General features: G+C 40.6%; 1 protein-coding gene across 1 annotated transcript in view; it reads right to left on the bottom strand.

The window, feature by feature from the left end:
- LPIN2 (lipin 2) overlaps positions 1–17,027 on the bottom strand; it is a 41,305-nt gene extending 24,278 nt beyond the window's left edge. Inside the window, exons 1-4 of the mRNA XM_060775123.2 lie at positions 16,804–17,027; positions 3,286–3,483; positions 894–989; positions 127–428 (exon numbers count right to left, since the gene is read on the bottom strand). Coding sequence (XP_060631106.2) covers positions 127–428; positions 894–989; positions 3,286–3,474 — 587 coding nt within the window. The 5' untranslated portion in view covers positions 3,475–3,483; positions 16,804–17,027. The remainder of the gene's footprint in view (positions 1–126; positions 429–893; positions 990–3,285; positions 3,484–16,803) is intronic.
- Between the last annotated feature and the right edge of the window lie 8,667 nt (positions 17,028–25,694).

Genomic DNA, 25,694 nt, shown 5'->3' on the forward strand with positions numbered 1-25,694 from the left:
AAACATTTAAAAAATCTTATAGCAAGTCTAGGAAAATTTCTTTCACAATTTCACAATGTCCAATATAAGACACATTTCATTACTGAGTTTTTTATAACATGACAGTTTAGTCAAATAAAAGTTTACCTTACAGGTTTAAGGCTTCTGTCATCATCTGAGCTCATTTCCATTTCAAATACTTCTTCCATTCCAGGAGAAAAGATGTGATCTTCCTTCTTAGAATCTTGTTTACATTTTCTTTTCCTTCGTTTCTTCTTCTTTACTGACCCAGAGGAAAAATGAGGTTCTGATTCCTCCATCTGTGAAATGTCTTGGCTTGGACACATTCTTTCATTTGTACCTGGCTTTAATAGATAATCATCATTATCTTTGAAGAATTGTGCTTCTGTGGGTATTGGAGATGTTGCTAAATGCGCAGGAACTTCTTCCTTTAAAAGGTGATTTAGGCAAGAATTACTATAACTTGCATTATATATGCATTACAAGACAAATACAAATATTGTAGTGTTGCAGTGAAGGGATCAATTCATATGTGAATGTTGATTATTCTAGAAACGCTCCTAGCCAAAGAGAAAGCAAGTATGAGAAAAATCAGAAAATTAAGAACAGAAAGCAAACGTATGAGAAAGAAAAAAATGTGGTAACTTGAAAGGAATGAGAGATTAAGAGAATGTTGTAATGAAGCAGAAATAAATAGTTATGAATACTGATAGGAAATAGTGCTTATATCCTAATTTATTGTAACTTTTTTCTATTTCTTTCAAGGAAAAAAAGGTATTTCATTGTTAATATTTCAATTGCACAAAATCTTATTTTAAAATATTTGAAAAAAATAATGGTCAGTTGAACACTAGTGTTAAAACAGACCCTGAATTTTACATTATACTACTTACAAATTTTTCTTCCGTTTCCTGCACAAAGAATGCTTCACCGTTATCACCCAGTTTCATATGAAGGTCAACTGCTTCTCCATTGATTTCAATATCAATCTATTGGAAAATACAAATGCTTTTTAGATACTTAAAAGAAAAATATTGGCAGCTTCAACTTTGTTTGCCTCTTTGTTAAGGAAGGGAAAATGTGCTACATGCAATTCCAGCATTGTTTTTAAAACACCTTACCCAGTCCAATAATTCCTCTATAACTGTTAAATCAAAACCTCTAGAAGGCTCAAATGATCTATCTTGGGAAGGAGCAGGCTTCTTATAGAGGCGGGGTGGAGATCCAAGTGATCACAAGTCACTTGCAGCTCTGAAAAATAGCCCAGTATGGTATCAGGCTTACTCAACCTGACAATGACCTCAAATGGTCCTTCAAAATCCTAAGGGCTTCTAGGGTAGAGTTGCCAGTTATGCCAAAACTGGAACAGCAGGGGTACATAAGAGTAATGTTGAGTGCAGTACAACATGCCTCTCTATAGTAATGTCCCTAATTTGTTGTGGAAGGCTTCCATGGCCAGAATCACTGGGTTGCTGTGAGTTTTCTGGGCTGTAGGGCCATGTTCCAGAAGCATTCTGGAACATGGCCATGTTGTTTATTCGTTCAGTCACTTCCAACTCTTCGTGAACTCATGGACCAGCCCATGCCAGAGCTCCTTGTCGGCCGTGGCCATCCTCAGCTCCTTCAAGGATACCACCCATCCATCCTGCCCTTGAACATGGCCATACAGCCTGGAAAACTCACAGCAACCCAATGTCCCTAATGCCTGCAATCTGTCCAGACTTGCGCCATAAATTCTTGAGCTGAATGAATCACTGCTATGCTTTCTTGGACTTTTCTTTCCATCTTAAGGCAATTTTTCCAAGTATGATCAGGGAATATATGACTCAATGCTCTATGGTATAAGCATTAATGAACTACTACTACTACTACTACATGATTCAATTCCCCAGGTCATAGACAGGTTTCCTGATCAATGTGAACTCAGTACAGTGGAATAAAGTTGTGACACCATCACAATAAGAAAACAAGGCTAATTAGGCAAGAAAGAACAATAGTAACACTTATTCTCTTAAAGCTGGGGCAGGAGAGAAAGGAGCAGGCTACACCATACTCCAAACATATAATGAAAGCCTAAAACAAAACAAAACAAAACAAAAATGGAACTAGTAGGGGTATTCATCTCTTTCTATTTTTCTATGATCTTAAGTCTAAAAGCTTGTTTGTTTCTTTGTTTGTTTATCTTATAATAAATATTTGGACATTTCTGAAATGGTTTCACTATGTCTCTTAAAAGCAATCAGTGGTTTCATACATTTGTTGAAATGGAAAGCACATGACTGCTTAAAACACTACATTTTTAGTAAAGATGTGACACATTTGCTCCAGTTTCTGATAACCAAGAAGAGCTTCCCAAGATTTTGCCTTGCCATTACAGTCCCACAGATTTACTCCCTCAGTTGTTATATTGAACTTGAAGAATACTGCACCAAGGACTCCTGATTAAAATTAACTGACAGATGGTAAAAGGATTAATAAAAATAGCAAAGGTCTTATATCAATGACCCTAAGAAAAGAGCAAAAATAAATGAAATGTTCTTAAAACTGAGTAAAATTATCACTTGAAGAATCTTTTTGGTCATTCAGTTTGAAGGATCACTACATTATCTAGGATGCTGAAGCTCAATGAAACTGTGAAAGTTTCCAAATAACTCCTAATTATGTGAATGGGCAATAAAAATAATAAATGAGATTCAGTGCAAGTAACAGTAAACTGATGCACAGGGGGTTAAAACTTAATTAAATTAAATTCGTAGATATACTGGCAATGACTAGCCCAGAAAGATATACTGGGGTTGGGGGAAACAGCTTAGTGAAAGGATCTATTTAATGAGTGGCTTCTATAAAAAGGCAAATTCGATGTTGGGAAGTATTTTTCAAAAGCTCAGAGTTTTAAACCCCTTTCACATAGAAAAAGTAAAGACACAGATGGAACGTTGTGTACAGTTTCTGGTTTCCCCACTGCAGAAATGACATTATAGATCTTGAAATGATCGGAAATAGGGAATTAAAATGACTGAGGATGGGATGGAAGCATCTTCCTTGCAAGAGAAGATATGTACTTACCCCCTTTAAAGTCAAAAACAATGGTAATTAAGAAGCAATGTGATAGAGGTTTATAATTTTTGCTCATGTTCTCTAATAATGCTAGACCTATATATAACAACAAATGCACCGGTCATCCAACCATCATCATGCAATTGGCTTAGGGCTCATTAACACTGGAGCTGTGGGCTGAGTATGCACAGAATAGTTCATATAAACCCTTTTGTTCATGGTACTCACCACTTTCTCCTTGGAACGTAAGACCCCAAGCTTTCCAAATCTGACATGGAATGGTGAGCACAGGAATGTACCATCTTTTTGCCGAACTACAATTACATCAATGCATCCTGAAAGTGTAGCCTGGTTGATGCCTTTGTACAGTTCCTTCACAGTAACCAAAAGTCCTGCAAGCTGTCCGACATAATTCATACTTCAAGACTGAAAAAAGAAGAAGCATGGATTGAAACTTTATTCCAAATTCAAAGGACATATTTTCCATTCAACAGATTACACATTTTCAATGGTATAACAAAACTGATTTGAACAAATAGCTTTTTAAAATTATAAAGTGTTATAATTTATGCAATAAAATGGAAAAAAATTGGACAGGTACAAACAAGCTAAGACATAGTTTAGTGAATGTTAAATGTGCAAATATGTCAATAGGCACTCAAAACCATCATTATGATATAACAAACTATGAAGTGACCAAGGCAAACACACACAAGATGAAAAACATACAGGTTACAGTTGCACTATGGGCCATATGATACAAACAGATTTGTACACAAATCAAGAAACTTCTGTTATCAGAATTTCTTTTTTGAACACATTGTCACAGACACATTTAATAATTTTAGATATACACCACTTACTACATCACTGTATATAATGGAACTTGAGCAGCCAAGGATTTTGATAACACTACAAAAAGGTATTTGTTTTATAAATGATTATGAAATAGCTAGAAAATTTTAAATGCAGAATACAAGACAAAACATAAACACATGTGAGTTTACTGCAATTAACAGACAAGCATAGGACTGTCTTAGTACCAGTATTACTTTCTACAATAAAAAAGTGAAAATATTAACTATTCCTGCCAAACTTTGTAACATAAAAACCTTAAAGCACATCATGATGCCAGGAGGCACACTCACAAATCAACTCTAAATATCACTAATTACTTCTGTCATCATTCTATATTTTCAGCTGTTTACCCATCCATTTTAAAAATAATATTGAAATATTACCTACATTTGTACTTTTTTGTTTGATATTTTTACCAGAAGAACATAATACAGTAGACACACAATTAAGTGGAACCCATGGGGATTTGGAAGATGCTGGATAAATGCAGGATATATCTGGTTGCTAGAATTACTATTAAAATAAGCCTAACTAATACTATACCCCATATTATACCATACTATAAATTCTGTATCAATGTGATATGAGTATTGAAATACAGTAATTAAAAGCAAACAAAAACAAAAACAAGCTTAACTTAATGCAACATTTTCACTAAAATTGATTTTATTTTACATTTAATTTGAAGTATTATTTATTCAAATTCTTTGCCAGTTGCTTGAGATCTGGTTAACTGAGTCTATAGAACGTTATTTCTTTGCTTCCTAACAAAGTGGTGGTGCAGCTTAAGGACTAATCTGAAGAAAACCTTGCAGAAATGTTACTGTATGACTGATGCAGCAGGTTTGCAAGAGATAAGTGCCATGAACATTATTTAACATCTGTTTACAGTGATAAGCAATGATGCTGCATTTTACCAAATAACATTTTGGTCCTTTCTAAGTTAACATGTGATTTTTCCCTTATCTGCTTTCCAAGGTGAGTAACCACAGGACTGTTTTGCTTACCACATACTTTTTCTGAATAGCTAGATTGCCTTAAGTCCTTAGTCTGCAAGCAGATGGAACAGTCATATGCTTGCTCACTGACAGGTGTTTACCATGAGCTTTTTGTTACATTGATGGGGGCTTTCCTTTGCCTTCCTTACCCCAGCCGTTTTAATGTCTGGGCTTATTTAAACTTTTCTGCTGCTTTTCTGCACCCTGGCCTCTTTTATGCAAATAGGGAGAAAAAAGGCAATGATCTATATTTCCACTTGGTAGGGGATGTATGTTAGTATTGGTATGTTGTCACAGGTAAACACAAATGCAAGTCATACCAGAATTGGAAGAGCCAAGGTGGAAGGAAACCCGGACAGACCCAAATGAGGGCAATCCAAGAGCAGAGCAAGAGATAAGTGAAGTTGGAATGATTGACAAGAGCACATATGTCAATAAGACTCTGGAACAGTACATTAAACTCTTAATTAGTCGCTTTCTTACACAAGGCAATCAGAAAGACACTTCTAAAACAATTTTGAAAAACTGGACAATTTATATAAAAAAGGTCTGAATGAATCCCATATTGCATGGGCATACTGGATGCTATACTTCAAAATATTCATCTACTGGATGCTATGAGCCAGACAAAATATTCTCTACATTCACACTATGGTAAACCATAAATTCTGGCTTATTCAACCTTAACATGCACAAACCACATATAGATGAAAATCAGTTCATTTCTCCTTTACTCTTCCTACTTGGGCACGCAGATGAAGTAGTAAGCCATATTTAGGGTGCAATAGATAAATTATATTTCTGTATTATGGCAACCCTAAACTGAACATATCAAAGGGTTTTCTGGCGCAGAGTGTATGTGACTTGCCCAAGGTCAGCCAATAGGTTTCCATGGCTGAGCTGTCTCCAGAGTTGTAGTCCAACACTCAAATCCATACTGATAAACTATTCATGTTTAATTTTTTTTTAAAGTAATGAGAAGGTAAAGAAGGCACGACTAAACAGGCTGTGTGAACTACAATGTGGCTCATACATAGTGTTGTTTAAAAATCTGAGATGCTTAATTTACAGTTATGAGTAAACATTTATCACCATGTTTCCCACAAGTATAACGAGTATGTCAGTGTATTGCTGAATTAAGTGTATCAGTATAGTACTGAACAGAATATACAAAGTCAGTTCTTTGCTTTAATTTAGATATTGGGAACAGCTAGAGAGGAAGCAGCAATCCATTATTCTGGAATTAACAAGTACAAAACATATTCAACCAACTAACAAGTGAAACATTTATCTGTAAGTAGCAGTTAATTGCCACAACTGGTTGCTCTGAACAAAGTCAATGTAAGATGCACAATCTAAGGTCCCAAACATTTTCTTTTATAGTGAAATGTGACCCTCCTTGATATTCCCTAGAAAAAAAACTGTTACAGAATAGGAATGTCTGGTTTTATGAGCACAGAAGCTAAAAGGCTAAATAGTATGCGTGCCACTCAGGGCATACTCATAGTTCTTATTGCAGACATGAAGTTCTGAGCCACTCCTAACAGGTCAGTCTCAGCATAGACACTGACATTTCCCAATACTGCAATCAAAAAAGATTTTAATACCAACCCTGCGACCACCCTGTCTAGGTCAGGAAGGAAAACTACTGAGTCGCAGGGTGGGTAGGACACCAATTAATTTATCCTAGTCACCCAGTTTTGGGTAACATGCTCAAACTCAAAAAATGATTGCATAGGAGATCTTGGTCAGGAAGATGAAATTCCAGAAGACCACAGCAACTCCACTTCTGCTCCCTTTCCCTAGATCTTGTTTGCTGATGTGTAGAAAACACAGGCCTAGATTAACCACCCCCAGGCTTGTCCAACCACGTCTTTGTCACATATGTCAAAAGCAACTTAAAGCATGCACTAAAAAGCAAAAAAATGCAATTTTACATTACTTTATTAAAAAGTCTTTACTTTAAGAAAGTTATTTCCTGGACACCTGTTTGAAATTACACAGAAGGAGGGTCATTCTTTCCTGACGGAGAGAATTCCAAAATATATTAATAGCCATTGAAACAACAATTTCTAACAAATTATCCAGATGTGTCTTTAATGATGGTGGTGGGACTGTTAAAAAAGAAAGGCTTTTACTGAAGATCTCAAGGCTCTCTCATGTGTCCTCACTTATCGCTGTGGAGGGATTAAAAAAAAAGATCCTTCTATGATTTTAAGACTTGGGCAGATTCATACATGGAGATACAGTGTTTCAGATATTTTGACTCAAATAATATAGGGCTTTATAAATCATAACAAAAATTGTACTGAGGAATAAACTTGCGAAGTTGAAGATGTTTCAACTATGTTGGACCCACAGAAGAATCCAAATAGTTTGGAAAAGCAAACCCACAGAATAATCAGAATAGTTTGGAAAAGCAAACCCACATAAGCATTATAGTAATCTAAATGGAATGCACTCAAATCATGTTACAATCAAATCTGCAACTTTCACACTAGATTTGGCTGTGAAAACACACTCCTTGACACTGCCAAAACAGGTTCACAGATGAATCCAGAAGTATGCCACTACCTGAATCAATATTCCCAGATTTGCAATTTGATCATGAATGACTGTATTTTGACTCAGTAAGATTTGATTTATTTACCTTTATCCAGCTAATTATTGATAGCAAGCTAATTCTGCTGATTTCGAAGCTACCCATGCTTGCTACTTATCTGTTTTAAAATATTTGCTTTTGATTGTCCTTATCTGCTATGTTAAAATTGCAATAAAGATTTTTTTTAATTATTGGCAGCAGGAACTGGTTTATCTCTGAAAGAAATTCCTTGGAATTCTATAGAAAGAGAGTAAGTGTTTGGAGCCAGTGTACTGATGACAAGAACCCCAACACTCCAGATAATCCCTCTCAGTAATTTTTATATAGACAAGATGACCGACAGAGTATAACTCTGGAGACATAACTGAGCCCTGGAATGCCTATAGGGAATGGGGGTTGAACAGGAATTTCCAAATACTGCTCTCTGAACTCATCCTTCCAATGATTTGAAACACTGTAAAATACTGCTCCCAAATCCCATCCCAGAGAGATAACAATGTTGATGGGATCAAGGTTGCTGAGAAATCTGACAGAACCAACAGAAACATACTCCCTTTGCCCAGTTCCCGACACATAAACCAAACCTGAAGACAGACTGAAACAGATCTAGATCTGCTTATTTTCTCTTGTTATTTAGTTTATTTTCATTTCTGGTTAAATTGTAACTTTGATGGCAAGTTTTTACATTTTTGTCAAACAAGTACACTTTGTCTTTTATAAAAAATACGACTGCACCACATAAGTGTTTTAAACTGCTTCTTTATATCCACAGTTTACTGTTCTATTTACTATTTCATACATGTATCCTGAATAAAACTTTATTATTCATTTTACATCTCTGTCTGAGTAATTTTGGTAATTGAAATGTTAGTGTTCAAATGTTAAATGCCTATACTTCTTAGGGTTTTTTTTTAGTAAAGGGATATTTTGTTTATGATAGATTTGACAAGAAGTGGGGATGAAAAATGTGAGTTACGAGGAGTACACCATTACTTTGTCTAGAAAAGCTGGATTATTACTTTTTCTTTCACTCATTTTAAAAATATTTATTTATTAGTGTTGTTTTCTTTCCCAACTTTTCAATTCAAATTGTTTTGGCCAGATACGTAATTGAGGAGGTGGCTTTTATCAATTGTATATTAAGTTACAGACATACCTCAATATGTATATATATTTGATCATGTACAATTTTAAAGATCCGAGACCTTTAAAAAGACAAAACAGGTTGTTGCTGAATGTAAATAATTGAAAATTGTTGCTGTCTTTCCACAGGAAACTGATCTTTTGATGTGTGATAAAGATCAACTTTTCAAAGACCAAATTAGACAGTTTTACACCAGTGATAATCCTACACAATCAAAAAGTGTTTTTATTCTTATTTGTAAGAACGCTCTACTTTCAATTACTCAAAGTATCAATATTCTGTGGAGTTTGTTGTATTTTATTACATGGCTAATATGGCTACATTTGAACTTGTTTCCTGGGTTTGGAGATACTGAACTTTGCTTCAACATTGAAATCATTTAACATTAAGAACAGGAAGCTAACTGATTAATTCTTTGAGATTTCTAACTCCAACAAAGGGAAAACATTTATCATAGGGAATGCATGTGTCAGGCTTTACTGACAGCACCTAAAATATTATTCCAGATGCATTAATAGAGATGGCTTCTTGAGAAATTCAATGTTCTCTGTCTGAGAAAGGAGCAAGTAGTCTTCTTTCATTTGGACTACAACTGGACTGCAAGTTGACAGGTTTTACCTATGCAGCAGTACTTAATACTTTTTCCAGGTGTAACAGAATAACAGCTTTTCAAAAATGCAATCTTCTCTGCATAAGAAAGGAGCAATTAAATTTGCATAGGCCATGCAGATACCAGGGAAAAAGAGCAGTAAAAGACAGGAAGCTCCATTAGCAACAGAAAAGTAACTTCTGCTTACACTGAGATCCCTCGGTATCATCTTAACTGATATCAGAGTAACAAAATGCAGGCTTATGACTCGAATACTGTCACTTTTCTTCTCCTATCAAACTGCTGCAGATACAGATGATCAAGTTCTTATATTATGCATTAAAATTTCAAGCATAATTGTTTTAATCAGTTCTTACTGCCCAAATCTGGATGACTCACCATTCAACATTTGATGCAATGGGTCTATTCTAAGACACATTCTCAAGTAACTGTTCTTACCCAGAAGAGATATCTTATCCAATTATCTAGGTAAAACATGTCTGACTTATTGAGATCAGATACAGAGGTAGAAAGTATTTCTTAATGCCCACCTCCTCTCAAAACTGTATATTTTGCTATGTTTATGTCATCTACAGAATCCAATCCTACAGAGTACAATTTTCAAGCTTTTAAAAGGTGTTAGTTGTAATAGCTCCATATATGTGAGGCTTTTATGTGGAATGTTTCGTTTCTCTTAATGTCTTTCCCCCTTCTGTTCTTTATTGATAATTGCATGAATCTTTATTCTGAATTCCATTAAAATCAAAATACTTCATAATAGGTATCTACAGGATAGCAGTCTCAGTGTGATCTCTGTCTGCCAGAGGATTAGGACAGCTCAGCTGCTAACTTTACACAGACAAGATGAGGCCATGCCTGAAAACAGAGTCTTCTAATTGTGTAATATAATACCAATCAGGCATGAACACTGCCTCTTCTAGTTCGAGATCATAGGGCAAATAAATGAGACACAGATGTGTTTAAAGGTCACATTATCTCAGAATACCTTTCTGTTTGTTTTCATTTCATTAATACAGAAACAACTAATCAATTACATCCTAGCTAGATTTATATATTCAACAAATACATTATTTATTGTCTAATCTTAAATTTCAGGTTAAATATAATAGCTGAAAAGAAAAGAAAAATAATAGGTTTAAGGAACAGTTGAGGTTTTAGATTTCTGATCAGCCTATAGGATAAAATGAACACAATGTCAATACCTGTGTGAACGTAAGATTGTTTTTAAAGTAAACAACACCGGTGAAAGATCACAATAGCTTATATTTACAGAATGATGTAAGCTTCTACTGGAAATAAAAGCATTTTCTCTGCTGATTCAAACAGTGCCCACAGCATTGGCCTTAATATCAACTGGGGCCAGTTCAGGGACGGGGAGGCATGTTAAAGCACCCCAATATTAGTAGCAAATTTCTCTCTTCTTCTGTCTTCCACACACATATATTTACTTAAACCAAAACACATTCATGCAATGACTAATTGCAAGAATAACATCTGTTCTGTTCTCACACTTCGTAACAAAGAATAGCTAAATCAGACAGCAATAAATGTGACATGTGTTTTGACCCTTTGTAATGAAGAATTAATTCATGCAGCCTTTCAATAGCATTACAGGCTGCTAAAGTCCTAGTTTTTTTTATATGCTTGTTGGTATGTAAGATGACAACTGTCTCAAATACACTCTCCCAGAAAGGGTGTCATATTGAGGAGGGGAGAAGCTTGTTTTCTGCTAGTCTCAAGTCTAGGATATGGGGCTATGCATTCAAACTGAAAGAAAAAAATCAATCTAAACATTAGTGAAAAATTCTGACATTAAGAGTTATTCGACAGCGGAATATTCTGCCTTGAAGTGTAGTGTGGTGAAGCCTCTTTCAGTGAAGATTTTTAAATAGAGAGAGGATGGCCTTCTGTTGGGAATGCTTTGTTGTGTATTCCTGAATGGCAGAAGGTTGGACTGGATGGCCCTGGAGTCCCTTTCAACTCTATGATTCCAATAATAGGATGCTAGTCTTTTTGCAGATAAAACTATATACATTGTCATGCTGATTAGATACTGGTTCCCATCTATAAACTTTTTTTTCTTGAGTTTTAAACATATCAAATGCCAGTTTCCTTGACTACCTTAGGAAGAATGCCTCCTTACTGCTTCTTAATTTGAATGCACATGTTTTTGTACATCAGGAGTCAGTATGTAAGTGCTCACTACTCTGTTTCTCTCACTGAAGTGGAAACAGCCAAACATGTTACAGATCTTTTTCACATGGTTTGTTTATTTTGATATTCAAACCCAGCACTGAGTTTGGACACCACAGCAAGCAAAATGTAAACAGAAGGACTGTGGTTAGTCCAGCGACTTCCATTTGCATCCAGAGTGACTGGACAGCATATATTAGTAGGTAGCTCTAAAGTAATAAGCCAGGATATAAAATTTCTCCAAACCTTGAACCCTGTTTGACTTACAGTGGCATACAAATCTAGACACTGATTCTTCTCTAAGGAAGAAGTCCACAAGTGTCTACTCATGAGATTTTTCAAGCAATCTGTATTTTTCTGTACTTTGTGTATGCAAAATTCTGACCTTCCAAATTGCCTGGCAATAACTATCAGCTAAAGATACAATGAATCCCTAATTCAGAGACAGAGAAAGAGAGATGTAAAGGCGTACCACATCCAGAATTCAAATAGTTATTGGGGAGACTTGAACTGTCCACAAACCAGATCTTGGGGCTTTACCTCACTAGTAGATATTTTAACCATTTCAGCTTCCTCTTGTGATTCATTCCATGAGCCAAGCACTTTCTAGCCATGCAGTCTAAATTCCTTCTACTACCAGATATAACAGAACAGGTCAACTTGCTACAAGACCTTGTGAATGAACAAATAGAACCAAGCACACAACTACAAGGCATGGATCACTAGAATATTTATGAAGTCTAATGTAGCATCTGAAAAAGAATTATGGTAAAAATTAACAAAATATTCTTTTTCAAAAATGTTGAGCATGCATATACCATAATTAAGACCCCTGCCTGCAAGTGTATAGCCAGCCTGCCAAGCATTTGTGACACCATTAACCAAGATTTCAGAAAACTATTACAACATACTTGTTCAACAGTATATTGATTAAAATAAAATTCAACTAAAAAGCAATCATCATAATCTTGTGAATGGTTTTTAAAAATAAAGGTATCTTATTAAAAACATAACTGATTAAAAACAATTTTAAAATATTTTAAAGTCACACTAAGGATAGATGTACAATTTCTCCCTATTAAAAACCCTTCTATAACAACCAGTCCACAGTCCAGTCTGTGTAAAAAGGGTATTTTCTATTTCTGCACTGGGGGGGGGGGGAGTCAGTGCAATCATAGATTTTATTTGGAAGAGACCACAATGATCATTTATTCCAGTCTCCTGTCATGGAGGGGGGGGGGCTCTGGGAAGGTACTGAACAATACAGAATCATACTGAAAAGGCTCTCCCATGGGTGCTCACAAAGTATGCCTGTCAAAGTGATAGGATAGAAAGACAGCACTGCTCTAAGGATCTTCAAGCTCGTGTAGGGAGTAACAGTCTTTCAGAAAGTCTGAACTCAATTAATAGTTATTATACAAAACTAGCACATGAAACTGCCTGAAAAAACTAGCAATCAGTGATGCTGCTGCAACAAGAGGATTTATATATTCATTGTAATTAGCCCAGATAAACACTTCAACTAGAGTATTTTGAACCAGTTGAAAGTTCCAAAGGCAGTCGCACAAAGAGTACATTACAATAATCAAAATAATAAAGCAAGAATCACCATAGCCATATCTGACATCTGCAATGAGATTTATAATTGGTGTCCTAGTTTCAAGTGTGGAAAGACATCCCTGGTCACCACTGAAATTTTGGCATCCAGGCTCAAGGAGAAATCCAGTATGTGATTTTTGAACCTGAGATTTGGGGGGGGGGGGGGGGAGTAACCTCTTCCAGGCTGCATCTCTGTTCCCCAATCTGTTTTGATGGAACAACATCACTTCTGTCTTGTCTGGATTAGGTTTCAATTTGATCACCCTCGTTGACTCAATTACTGACACTGATTTAGGATCAAAACATTTCCTTGAAACTGGATGAAAATAAGACAGAGTTTATTTATTTACAGTATTTCTATATCGCTTTTCTCACCCCTAGGGGGACTCAGAGTTGAGTGTAAACCATAATCTTATGCCATAAACCTAGTTAATCAGAACTTGAGCAACTGGAACTCTTAAACAACCAACAAAAATCAAAGGAACAATCCTTTTTATAAAATCAATTTTTAGCAGAAATATTAGAGCAAATTAAATTTGTCTTTATTTGCTTTTAATTACTGTATTGGAGCCCCCGGTAGCGCAATGAGTTAAACCCTTGTACCAGCAGGACTGCTGACTGAAAGGTCTGCAGTTCAAATCTGGGAAGAGGGGTGAGCTCCCCTCTGTCAGCTCCAGCATCTCATGTGGAGACATGAGAGAAGCCTCCCACAGGATGTTTAAACATCCGGGCGTCCCCTGGGCAACGTCCTTGAAGACGGCCAATTCTCTCACACCAGAAGCGATTTTACTGTATTTCAATATTAATATCAAGTCAATACAGAGTTTATGGTATGACATAGTATTAGCTATTTTAATATTATCTCTCAAGTAATCAGAAATTTCATTTAGCCAATTGCTACCAATCTCCTATGGGTGCCGGTTAACTAAGAGACTACTGTACTTTAAACCAAAGCGGTCCAACTAATTTTTTTATCAACGACCACATCAGCCTTACGGTTGCCTTCAAGGGGCTTTTGCATCCATGGATGGAGAATCTGTGGCTACATAGGGCCAAGTATAATATTTTTACATAGTGATCACTGTTCTTTAGCTTTTATCCTGTTTAGGTCCCCAGATATTACTGAACAACGATTCCCATCACTTTTGTCAAGTGACTGGGTAGAATGGGACAACCCAAAAGCACTTGTGGCTCTGAGGTTGTGCAAAAGATTAAAGGCCAGCCAAAGCTGTGTAATGACATTAAAACCCCAATATCCTGACTGAACACACCAAAATGCAGCATTCCAGATGTGACTGTATCACAACTCCCATCAGCTCTGGTCATGATGTCTAATGATGAGGAAAACAGGAGTTGTAGTCCAGCATCTGGAAAGCCACATAACATGAGATGGAGGGCCAGATTCTTCCTGCGGACCTTGTGTTGAGCACAGTCATGGGCAAACTTGGGCCCTCCAGGTATTTTGGACTTCAACTCCCACAATTCATAACAGCCTACCGGCTGATAGGAATTGTGGGAGTTGAACTCCAAAACACCTGGAGGTCCCAAGTTTGCCCATGACTGTGCTCAACACAAGGACTTTAAATAAACAACTGCTGCCCCAAAAATACTTGTGGGAAAAGGGAAAAACACGAAAGGAAAAGCCATGCACACATAACCCAGAATATCGAGGCAGAAAATCCCACAATATCTGCTTTGAACTGGGTTACCTGAGTAACTCAAGCCTCTGGCACTGGTTCTCAACCTGTGGGTCCCCAGATGTTTTGGCCTTCTTTTCCCAGAAATCCTAACAACTGGTAAACTGGCTGGGATTTCTGGGAGTTGTAATTAGGCCAAAACACCCAGGGACCCACAGGTTGAGAACTACTTCATGGGACCCAGTCCTGATATTATACCCTCCAAAATGTTCACAGAGGAAAACTGGGGCATAACATAAGATTGTGGACAAGATTGCAAAAGTATTGAGACTGCAGTAAGGCCGAACAGGGCATAGGGTTACAGCCCATGTTGGACGGGGTTAGACTCCCCCTTAAGACGCAGATTTGCAGCTTGGGTGTGATCTTGGACTCGTCGCTGAGCCTGGAACCCCAGGTTTCAGCAGTGACCAGGGGAGCATTCACACAGTTAAAACTTATGCACCAGCTGCACCCGTACCTTGGGAAGTCTGACTTGGCCATGGTAGTCCATGCTCTGGTTACATCCCGTATAGACCACTGCAACGCTCTCTACATGGGGTTGCCTTTGAAGACTGCTCGGAAGCTTCAAATGGTCCAGCGTTCGGCAGCCAGGTTGCTAACAGGAGTGGCACTCAGGGAGCATACTACTCCTCTGTTGCGCCAGCTTCACTGGCTGCCAGTTTGCTACCGGGTACAATTCAAAGTGCTGGCGTTAGCCTATAAAGCCCTAAACAGTTCTGGCCCCACTTACCTCTCCGAATGCATCTCCTCCTATGAACCGACTAGGACACTAAGATCATCTGGGGAGGCCCTGCTCTCTGTCCCGCCTGCATCACAGGCGCGCTTGGCGGGGACGAGAGACGGCCTTCTCAGTGGTGGCCCCTCGGCTGTGGAATGCCCTGCCTGCAGATATCAGATCGGCCCCCTCCCTGCTGGCGTTTTGGAGGAAAGTGAAGACCTGGCTGTTCGAACAAGCATTTGATTAAACAGTATAATTGAACATAGGAATACAGAATAATGGATGATGAGACTGGATTCTGATTCTACTGTTGAGGTGCTAATTATTGTTATACTGATGTTTAATTATTTATGTTACAATTGTTTTTAATTGCCCTGTACTTGTCTCGTGATGTTTTGTATCGATGTTGTTCACCGCTTTAAGTCGCCTGAGGGCTGAGAAAAGCGGTATAGAAATAAAGTAAATAAATAAATGCAGTAGTTTGCTTTTGCCTGAGCCTACTAGAAATGGCAGGATTCCACCCCTCTCCTCCCCTCCTCCTTCAGCACCGAGATAACTGAACTCAGTTTACAGCAATTGAAATAAACAAATGACAACATTTCAGAGTGGCTACAATTATTAAAGAAAAAGAGGTTATGAGCTAGGATAGGCAGGGAACATTTGTTTTTGCCTGAGCCTACTGGGAACTGCAAAATTACACTTTTCCTCTCTTCCTGAGATAATTGGTACTTTGAGATCATTTTTCAGCAACTGCAGTAAGCTGAGGACAAAGAATGAAAGTAGAAAGAGGAAAGAAACTGGGACATTTTAAAAGCAACTAAAATAGGGTAATAAGGAATTAATAATAGGTGCCCCTGCAAGATTGGGAGAGTTTGAGGGCTCTTTCTCACAGCCATATAACCCAGAAAATCAAGGCAGAAAATCCCACAATATCTGCTTTGAACTGGGTTACCTCAGTCCACGCTGCCATATATTCCAGTTCAAAGCAGAAAATGTAGGATTTTATTCAGTTGTATGGAAGGGGCCTGAGAGAACAGAATCCTGAAGCCTGTGAGAGGCAGGGGGGAGTGAGGGTCCACACACACAACCAAGCCTCCTGGCCCTCAATGGCTTCTCAACAGTCCACACAAAACCAATGAGGTGAAAAATGAAGGGTCAGTCAGTGTCCCGCTGTCGTCCCTCAGGCAGCGGCAACAGCATCCCTTTTTGTGACGCCCAGCCGGCCCGTCCCCGAGACCAGCCTCACCCGCCTCTCGAAGCCACAACTAAGGAGCCTGTGGGACCGAAATGCCATGAAGGAGAGAGCCAATTCCTCGCCTAACCTCACCTCGTCGTTCCTTGCCTCAGTCGGATGGAGCTGCAGGGGGGAGAGGAGGGCGGCCAGGAAGAGGAACAGCAAGAGGAGCAGCAGCCGGCCTCCCTCCTTCCCTCTCTTGAGGCGCCGGCTGAATGAACTGAACGGCAAGGCTAAGGCAAGGCAAGGCGGCGCGCGACGAGGGAGGGGGAAGGTGACGCACGCGAGGAGGTGCCGGCGCGCGCACGCTCGCACGCGCTCAACGGAAATTCCTCTTCCTCCTCCTCCTCCCTCCTCCCCCCTCCCTTCTTCGTCCTCCTCTTCCTTGTGTCAACGTTCAGAACCTTTGGTGGATGGCATGGCAGCGAAAGAGCGAGAAGGGGAGCGGGGGGAGGTTTAAAGAGGGAAAAGCCAAGCCCACGTGACCGTAGAGGAGGGGGAAATGGATGGATGGCTGGCTGGATGGATGGAGGCGGCGTTGTGCGCGTGCCCACCCCCTCGCGCTCTCCGCTCGCGCCCGGTGTTCCAAGCACCCCCCCCCCTCCTTCTCCCCCTCTTCCTCTTCTGTTGCAACGTGGAGCGAGCCGGGCTAATTAGTGGCTGCAGCGGCGTCACAGCGGAGCTTCTCCTTCCTCTTTTTCTTTCTCTCCCCTCCCCCCCCCCATTTATATTCTAAAGGCCCTTCCAGACAGGCCCTATATCCCAGGATCTGATCCCAGGTTTTCTATTTTAAACTGGATTATATGAGTCTACGCTGCCAGATTTATTTATTTTTGTCGTGTCAGGAGTGACTTAAGAAACTGCAAGTCGCTTCTGGTATGAGAGAATTGGTCGTCTGCAAGGACGTTGCCCAGGGGACACCCGGATGATTTTGATGTTTTCATCATCCTTGTGGGAGGCGTCTCTCATGTCCCCGCATGAGGAGCCGGATCTGATAGAGGGAGCTCATCCGCCTCTCCCCGGATTCGAACCTGCGCCCTGTCGGTCTTCAGTCCTGCCAGCACAGGGGTTTAATCCACTGCACCACCGGGGGCTCCTATGCTGCCAGGTAAACTGCAATAAACAGAAAACCAAGGCAGTGACATCTCTATCTCATCCCCTGTTTGGATATCAGCCAGCACGTCAATGACTTAAATCAAGAAATAGTTTTCTAAGATCTACAGAGACACTCGCTGGAACACCTCAGCAAGCGAGAGTCCAAAAGTGGCAGGCTCAAACCCAGAACCTCAACCAATGGCTGATACCAAATGAGAGACTGCCCCCTGGGCACACAGAAGACTGGGCAACTTGGAAGGCGCTGAACAGACTGCGCTCTGGCTCCACAAGTTGCAACCTTAAGGAATGGGGCTACAAAGTGGAATCTACCACATGCGAGTGTGGAAAAGAGCAAACCACAGACCACCTGCTGCAATGCAACCTGAGCCCTGCCACATGCACAATGGAGGACCTTCTTGCATCAACACCAGAGGCACTCCAAGTGGCCAGCTACTGGTCAAAGGACATTTAATCAACTACCAAGCTTGCAAACTTTGTGTTTTGTCTGTCTGTCTGTCTGTTTGTTTGTTTGTTTGTTTGTTTGTTAAAAATGCAATGCAACTGTTTGGTCTGCCCCTGACACGATAAATAAATAAAACAGAAAACCTGGGATTACATCCTGGGATATAGGGCCTGTCTGGAAGAGCCTAAGAAAGCTGTGTGCTTATAAGAGAAATCGCAATGTGGAGAAATCGCAATGTGTTTTTTCTGCCCAGAGTCCCCTCGGGAAGATAGGTACGGGATATAAAGTTTTATTGTTGTTGTTATTCATTCGTTCAGTTGCTTCTGACTCTTTGTGACCTCATGGACCAGCCCACGCCAGAGCTCCCTGTCAGCCATTGACAACCCCAGCTCCTTGAAGGTGAAACCAGTCACTTCAAGAAAACCATCCGTCCATCTTCCCCTTGGTTGGCCCCTCTTCCTTTTTCCTTCCATTTTCCCCAGCATCATTGTCTTCTCCAGGCTTTCCTGTCTTCTCATGATGTCTGTTTTTTTTTCTTTTTCTTTTTAATCTGTGTGTTTGTTTTGTTCTGTTAGAATTGTAACATAATGGTATGGTTGCTGATGACACGATAAATAAATGATGTGGCCAAAGTACTTCATCTTTGCCTCTACTATCTTGCTCTCCAATGAGCAGTCGGGCTTTATTTCCTGAAGTATGGTCTGCTTGGATCTTCTCGCAGTCCAAGGCACTCTCAGAACTTTCCTCCAACAGTTCAAAAGCATCTATCTTCCTTCGCTCAGCCTTCCTTATGATCCAGCTCTAACATCCGTAGGTGACTACGGGGAATATCATTGCTTATTCTATCCAGATCTTCGTTGCCAGTGTGATCACTCTACTTTTCACTATTTTATCGAGATTGGACATTGCTCTTCTCCCAAGAAGCAAGCGTCTTCTGATTTCCTGGCTGCAGCCTGCGTCTGCAGTAATCTTTGCACCTAGAATAGAGTTTATCAACAGGTGTACGTTTAAGACATTCTGTGATTATTCTGCATATTTCATCCAATGCTATGTTCACCTGCTTTGCGTGGGAGACTTATGCCAAACAGGGCAGGCATACTTACTTAGGCGATCCCTCGTTGGACGAGTAAGATGGTCTTCCATCATGGGTTTCCTTGTGGGTCCGTATGTGGCTGTGGAGCCCTATTCTTGCTCTGCATCTTCTTCCGCAGTGAGGGCATTGGTTTCCAGGTGGAAGGCGGTCCCGGTCGGGGTTGGCTTGACGCGCCTTCCTCCTGGCACATTTCGCTCTTTCACCCTCCACTCGTGCCTCCTCAAATTCTGCAGCACTGCTGGTCACAGCTGACCTCCAGCTGGAGCGCTCAAGGGCCAGGGCTTCCCAGTTCTCAGTGTCTATGCCAGAGTTTTTAAGGTTGGCTTTGAGCCCATCTTTAAATCTCTTTTCCTGCCCACCAACATTCCGTTTTCCGTTCTTGAGTTCGGAGTAGAGCAGCTGCTTTGGGCATCCAGACAACGTGGCCTGTCCAGCGTAGTTGATGTTGGAGGACCATCGCTTCAATGCTGGTGGTCTTTGCTTCTTCCAGCACACTGACGTTTGTCCGCTTGTCTTCCCAGGAGATTTGCAGGATTTTCCGGAGTTAGCGCTGATGGAATAGTTCCAGGAGCTGCATGTGACGTCTGTAGACAGTCCACGTCTCACAGGCATATAGCAGGGTTGGGAGGACAATAGCTTTATAGACAAGCACCTTGGTATCCCTACGGATGTCCCGGTCCTCAAACACTCTCTGCTTCATTCGGGAAAATGCTGCACTTGCAGAGCTCAGGCGGTGTTGTATTTCGGTGTCGATGTTGACTTTGGTGGAGAGGTGGCTGCCAAGGTAGCGGAAATGGTCGACATTTTCTAATGTTACACCATTAAGCTGTATCTCTGGCATTGGAGAGGGGACGGCTGGTGACTGCTGGAACAGCACTTTGGTTTTCTCGATGTTCAGCGACAGGCCAAGCTTTGTGTATGCTTCTGCAAAGGTGTTGAGGGTGGCTTGTAGATCTTCTTATGTATGCGCACAGACGACATTGTCATCAGCATACTGGAGTTCTATAACAGATGCTGTTGTGACCTTGGTTTTGGCTTTCAGTCTGCTGAGGTTAAACAGCTTGCCATCTGTCCGATAGATTATTTCCACTCCGGTGGGAAGCTTCCCATCAACAAGGTGAAGTATCATAGCGATGAAGATGGAGAATAAAGTTGGAGCAATAACACATCCCTGTTTGACACCCGATTCCACCTTAAATGGGTCACTTTGGGAGCCATTGCTGTCCAAGACTGTTGCCATCATGTCATTGTGGAGGAGCCGCAGGATGTTCACAAATTTGCTTGGGCACCCGATTTTTTGGAGGATGGTCCAGAGAGCGCTGCGATTCACTGTGTCGAATGCCTTTGCAAGGTCGATGAATGGCATGTACAGAGGTTGATTTTGTTCTCTGCATTTTTCTTGGAGCTGTCGTGCAGTGAAGATCATGTCCACGGTTCCTCTGGAGGGGCGGAAGCCGTTCTGGGATTCTGGGAGGGTGTCTTCTGAGAGGGGCAGAAGGCGGTTTGCAAGGATTCTTGCGAGGATTTTCCCAGCAGAGGTTAGAAGGGAGATACCTCGATAGTTTCCGCAGTCTGTTCTTTCCCCTTTTTTGAAGAGGGTGATGATGGTGGCATCCTTGAAGTCTGCTGGGATTTTCTCGGTCACCCACACTTTTTCTATGAGCTGGTGGAGTTGGTGTGTCAGCTCGGGTCCTCCCTCTTTAAAGATTTCAGCAGGGATCCCATCTGGTCCGCTGGCTTTGTTATTCTTTTGTTGGCTGATGGCATTGCTGACTTCTTCCAAGCTAGGCAGTTCTGCAAGCTCATCTCTGGTTTGTTGTTGCGGGATTTGTGAGAGGACCTCTTCGGCCACATTGGAGCTGCGGTTTAGGAGGCTTTGGTAGTGTTCTTTCCAACGTAGTGCAATTGACTTTTGGTCCTTCAGGAGTTTGGTTCCGTCTGATGAACGTAGAGGCTGTATGCCATGGTTTCTTGGTCCATAGATGACCTTTGTGGCTTTGAAAAATCCTTGAGCATTATGGGTATCTGCCAGGTGTTGGATTTCTTCAGCCTTCTTTGTCCACCAGATGTTTTTGAGTTCTCTTGTCCTTCTTTGGACCTCAGCTTTTGCATTGACGTAGATCTTTTTCTTAGCACCACAGTTGATGTCTCTCTGCCATATTTGGAAGGCTTTCCTTTTCTTGTCGATTAGCTGTTGGATCTCGATGTCATTTTCGTCAAACCAATCTTGATGTTTCTTGGCTTGGTATCCAATAGTTACTTCGCAGGCTTGGATGATGGAGGTCTTCAGTTTGTTCCAATGTTCCTCAACATTTTCGGGGTGTACTGTGGGTAGATGGTCCTTGAGTGCTGTTTGGAGATGAGCTCGTCTGGAGGGCTCCTGAAGGGCTTGGGTGTTCATTTTGCGCCTTGTTTTCCTTCCTTGGAGTCTGCACTTGGGAGCGATCTTGATAGCCATCGTGGATCGGATTAGCCTGTGATCGGTCCAGCAGTCGTCAGCACCTGTCATGGCTCTTGTGAGGAGCACGTCACGGCGGTCTCTGGCACGTGTGATTACATAGTCTAAGAGGTGCCAGTGCTTTGAAATTCTACTGTCAGCTGGACACCGTCCTATCGGGGATACCTAAGGAGGACAAAATCATTCTCCTGGGGGACTTCAATGCAAGAGTCGGGCGAGACTTCGACCTGTGGCCAGGCACCATAGGAAAAGACGGGGTTGGAAACAGCAACTCGAATGGCATCCTGCTTCTCACCAAATGTGCGGAGCACAACCTTGTCATCACCAACACGCTCTTCCGCCAGAAAAACAAGTTCAAGACATCATGGAAGCACCCCCGGGCAGGCATACTCGGTAGTTGAATAAGACAAGGCTAGGGTTGATGTTCTTATTAATTTTGGGTCTGCACCCCATGCGCTGCAAGTAAGTTTCCACAGGATGTTATTGAGTGCAGCTACTTTGTGCTTGGTGTTCAAGCAGTGTTTCCTATATGCTAGCGTTCGATCTAAGGTGACACCGAGATATTTAGGATGGAAACAATGTTCAAGTTCTTGAGCTTCTCATGTGACTTTCAATTTCCTGTTGGCTTCACGGTTGCATAGATGGAAAGCACACACTTGTGTCTTGGCAGGGTTAGGCTTCAGGTGGTTATCTTTTCAGTAGCAGGAGAGATCTTTCAAGGCATTAGTAAGTTGGATTTCAACTTTTTCAAAATCCATTAAAACATATTCAAAGATAATATCATATTGTGATCCAGAAAGGCATTGGGAAGAATGAGTCTGGATCCAACTCTAGGCATTGCCTTCCCCCTCCAACCAGCCTGCCAAATATACAGATAGATTTCCATCAAACTCACCCTGCAGGGTCACAACCAAAGCAGTTGATATCTATCCCTTGGGCCAAATCCCCTTTGCTTTTCCCTTTGGACTTTTCTTCTTCCAGAGGGATCCAATGTCTCCTCCAAACCTCAACTTTGCCTCCTTCATCTGAAAGGGAAGGACGCCCTCCTTTCCTCAAAGGAAAGCGGCAACACGACAAAATGAAAAATCATCCACCCATTGTCTGTTTCTTCATTATCCTTATTGATGGAGACAACCACGTCACTCTGGGTCCCTTGCTCCAGCCTTAACTTCCATGGAACATTCAGGTGGAAGAGACCCTACGGGCCATCCTGTTCTGCCATGAAGGAACACACTGTCAAAGCACCCCTGACAGATGGCCATCCAGACTCTGCTTCAAAACCTCCAGAGAAGAGGACACCATCATGCTTCCAGGCAGCAGGGTCCGCTGTTGAACAATAGCTCTTATTGGCAGGAAGCCCTTCCTAATGTTTAGATCAGTGGTTCTTAACCTGTGTGCTGCCAGTAGTCAGCAAGGATGAAAATCTGGTCCACGAGCCTCTTTTCTCTTTATTATTTTATTTTATTTCTGCTCCTTTTGTGTGGCCTATCACTGACCACGGCATATGTTCTTATCAGAAACTAGAACTGATATGGGTATCCAATGCAAATTTCTGAATCTGCACCCCAAGCCGAATCTAAAAACTGATTCGTAACACTTTTGGTACTAATGTTAGAGAATGGTCCCTGGTCAAGTGGTCCCTGGTCAAAAAAAGATTTGGAACCACTGGTTTAGATGGAATCTCTTCCTGCAATTTGAATCCATTGCTCCTAGTCTAGAGAAAGCAAGGCTGCCTCCTGCTCGATGTGACATCCTTCCAAATATTTGAACATGGCTCTCAGCCTTCTTTTCTCCCAAGCTAAATAATGGAAGTCATGAAGAAAATAATGGCCATATTGTTCTAATTCTTTTTACTCTTCTTTCTGAAACCAAAACAGCATTGGTCTTAAACTGGTGCAAGGAGGGTACTGCTAAATCAGGCTTGGGCAAACTTAGGCCCTCCAGGTGTTTAGGCTTCAACTCCCATAATTCCTAACAGTCTATCGGCTGTTAGGAATTGTGGGAGTTGAAGTCCAAAACACCTGGTGGGCTGAAGTTTGCCCATGCCTGTTTTAAATGTTTCTTACCAGCATTTTTACCTGAATAGCTATTTGGACTTGGTTGAGTAAATAAATATATTCCATTAAGGAAGCTGTGATGAACTTGTGAGATGCTTCCTACAGGAAGAGTAAATTAGCAGCTTAATGTGTTCTCATTCTCTCCTTCCCCCCAATGCAAAATCAGCGAGTTCCTCTTCTTTCACAAGAAAAAGAATCAAGCTCCGCATTAGACTTGTTCTGCTTTCTGGTGGAAGGCCTATGTGGGTGGCAGCTGCACCAAAATTCTTGCACACTGAATGGGAACCTTCTCATGGAACAAGAGCCTTGTCCCTCCCCTGCTGCCATTTTACAAATAGAATATGTGAACCCACCTGGGAAGTTGAATGGCAGCACATAGATGCATATGGACATTTCTACACACACTCCACCTAAGGATGTGGCTGAAGTTCATTCATGTTTGTTAAACAAATGGGATTTACTTTTCTCAATTACTTACAAGCTCTGAAATTTGACACTTGCTCAACTCGGGTATTTTGGAGAAAAATGGCAATCATAACCTTTTTGAAAAGGAAAAATGATCTTACGTCCATCTGGCAAATGTGAATCTCCATGAACATCCTGAGACTACTTTTTAAAACTAGTAGTCAAGGAAAGGCATGACCTTGTTAGAAGTCAACCCTTTGAATAAGTGATGTTCACAAGTATTCATGTAATGGGACACAGGTATCTCAGCTGTGAAACTGATAAACCATGTATTTGAACTGCCAGGGACAAAGACATGCCACTGCATAAAAATATGTGTGGCTAGCAGAGTTTTACAATGTTTCTCCTCCCACACCACAGAGGTCAGTCAAAATGGTAAATCAACATATACATACAATACAGGTTAGCAAATATATACATTAACAAACAAATAGTTTGCTATATTCAACAAGATATATTATTTTAGGGGCAGGGCGACAGGTCCAGCATGTTTATTTTATATTTTATTATTTTAGGACTATGACACCCTATTTTATTTTGGAAGGTCAGGGATAAGGCCATATTTGTTTAATTCCTATTTTATTTTATAGGGCCAGGAATAGGGGTAGGGCCAGTCTACCATTACTATATTTTTTCTTTTCTTTTTTTAAAGGGGAAGGCTATTTTGTTTGTTCATTTAACACTTGAGTGCTTTCTAATGCCCATGAAACAATTATCCTATGGAGAAAAGCCACTTGGCATGTCTCTGCAATATTCTCCTTGTTTTTAATTGTATTGTGGGAGACATTTTTCTTTGGAATAAGAGCTATGAAAGGAATGCTTAAACTTATTTTCCCCACATCCTATGGTACAGCTAGAAATTGCCTACACTTTGTTTTGTTTTTGTTTTTTTGTTTTTTTAAATGACATAGTAGTAAAACATTAAAACAATTGATTGCATAGTTGGGTCTGGGAAAAAACTACAAATCCAACCATTCTTGATGTCATTTATTTCGAACTCTAGTTTGAACCAGAGGCTATTTTAATCCAAAACATGTAGAGAATACCAGCTTGCCTGTTCTTCAAGTAGGTGAGCAGTCTCTCTGGTGTGACAGCAGAGCCAAAGGACTTCATCACAGCTTGTTTCTTTATATATCTATATATCTATCTATATTTAAACTATCCCTCTACCTCTCTCCCCCCCCCCCCCATATCAGCGGTTCTCAACCTGTAGGTCCCCAGATGTTTTGGCCTTCAACTCCCAGAAATCTTAATAGCTCGTAAACTGGCTGGGATTTCTGGGAGTTGTAGTCCAAAACACCTGGAGACCCACAGATTGAGAAGCACTGATCTTTATATATAAAGCTGCTTTCA

Source organism: Anolis sagrei, chromosome 4 (genome assembly GCF_037176765.1).
Source record: "Anolis sagrei isolate rAnoSag1 chromosome 4, rAnoSag1.mat, whole genome shotgun sequence".
NCBI lineage: Eukaryota > Metazoa > Chordata > Lepidosauria > Squamata > Dactyloidae > Anolis > Anolis sagrei.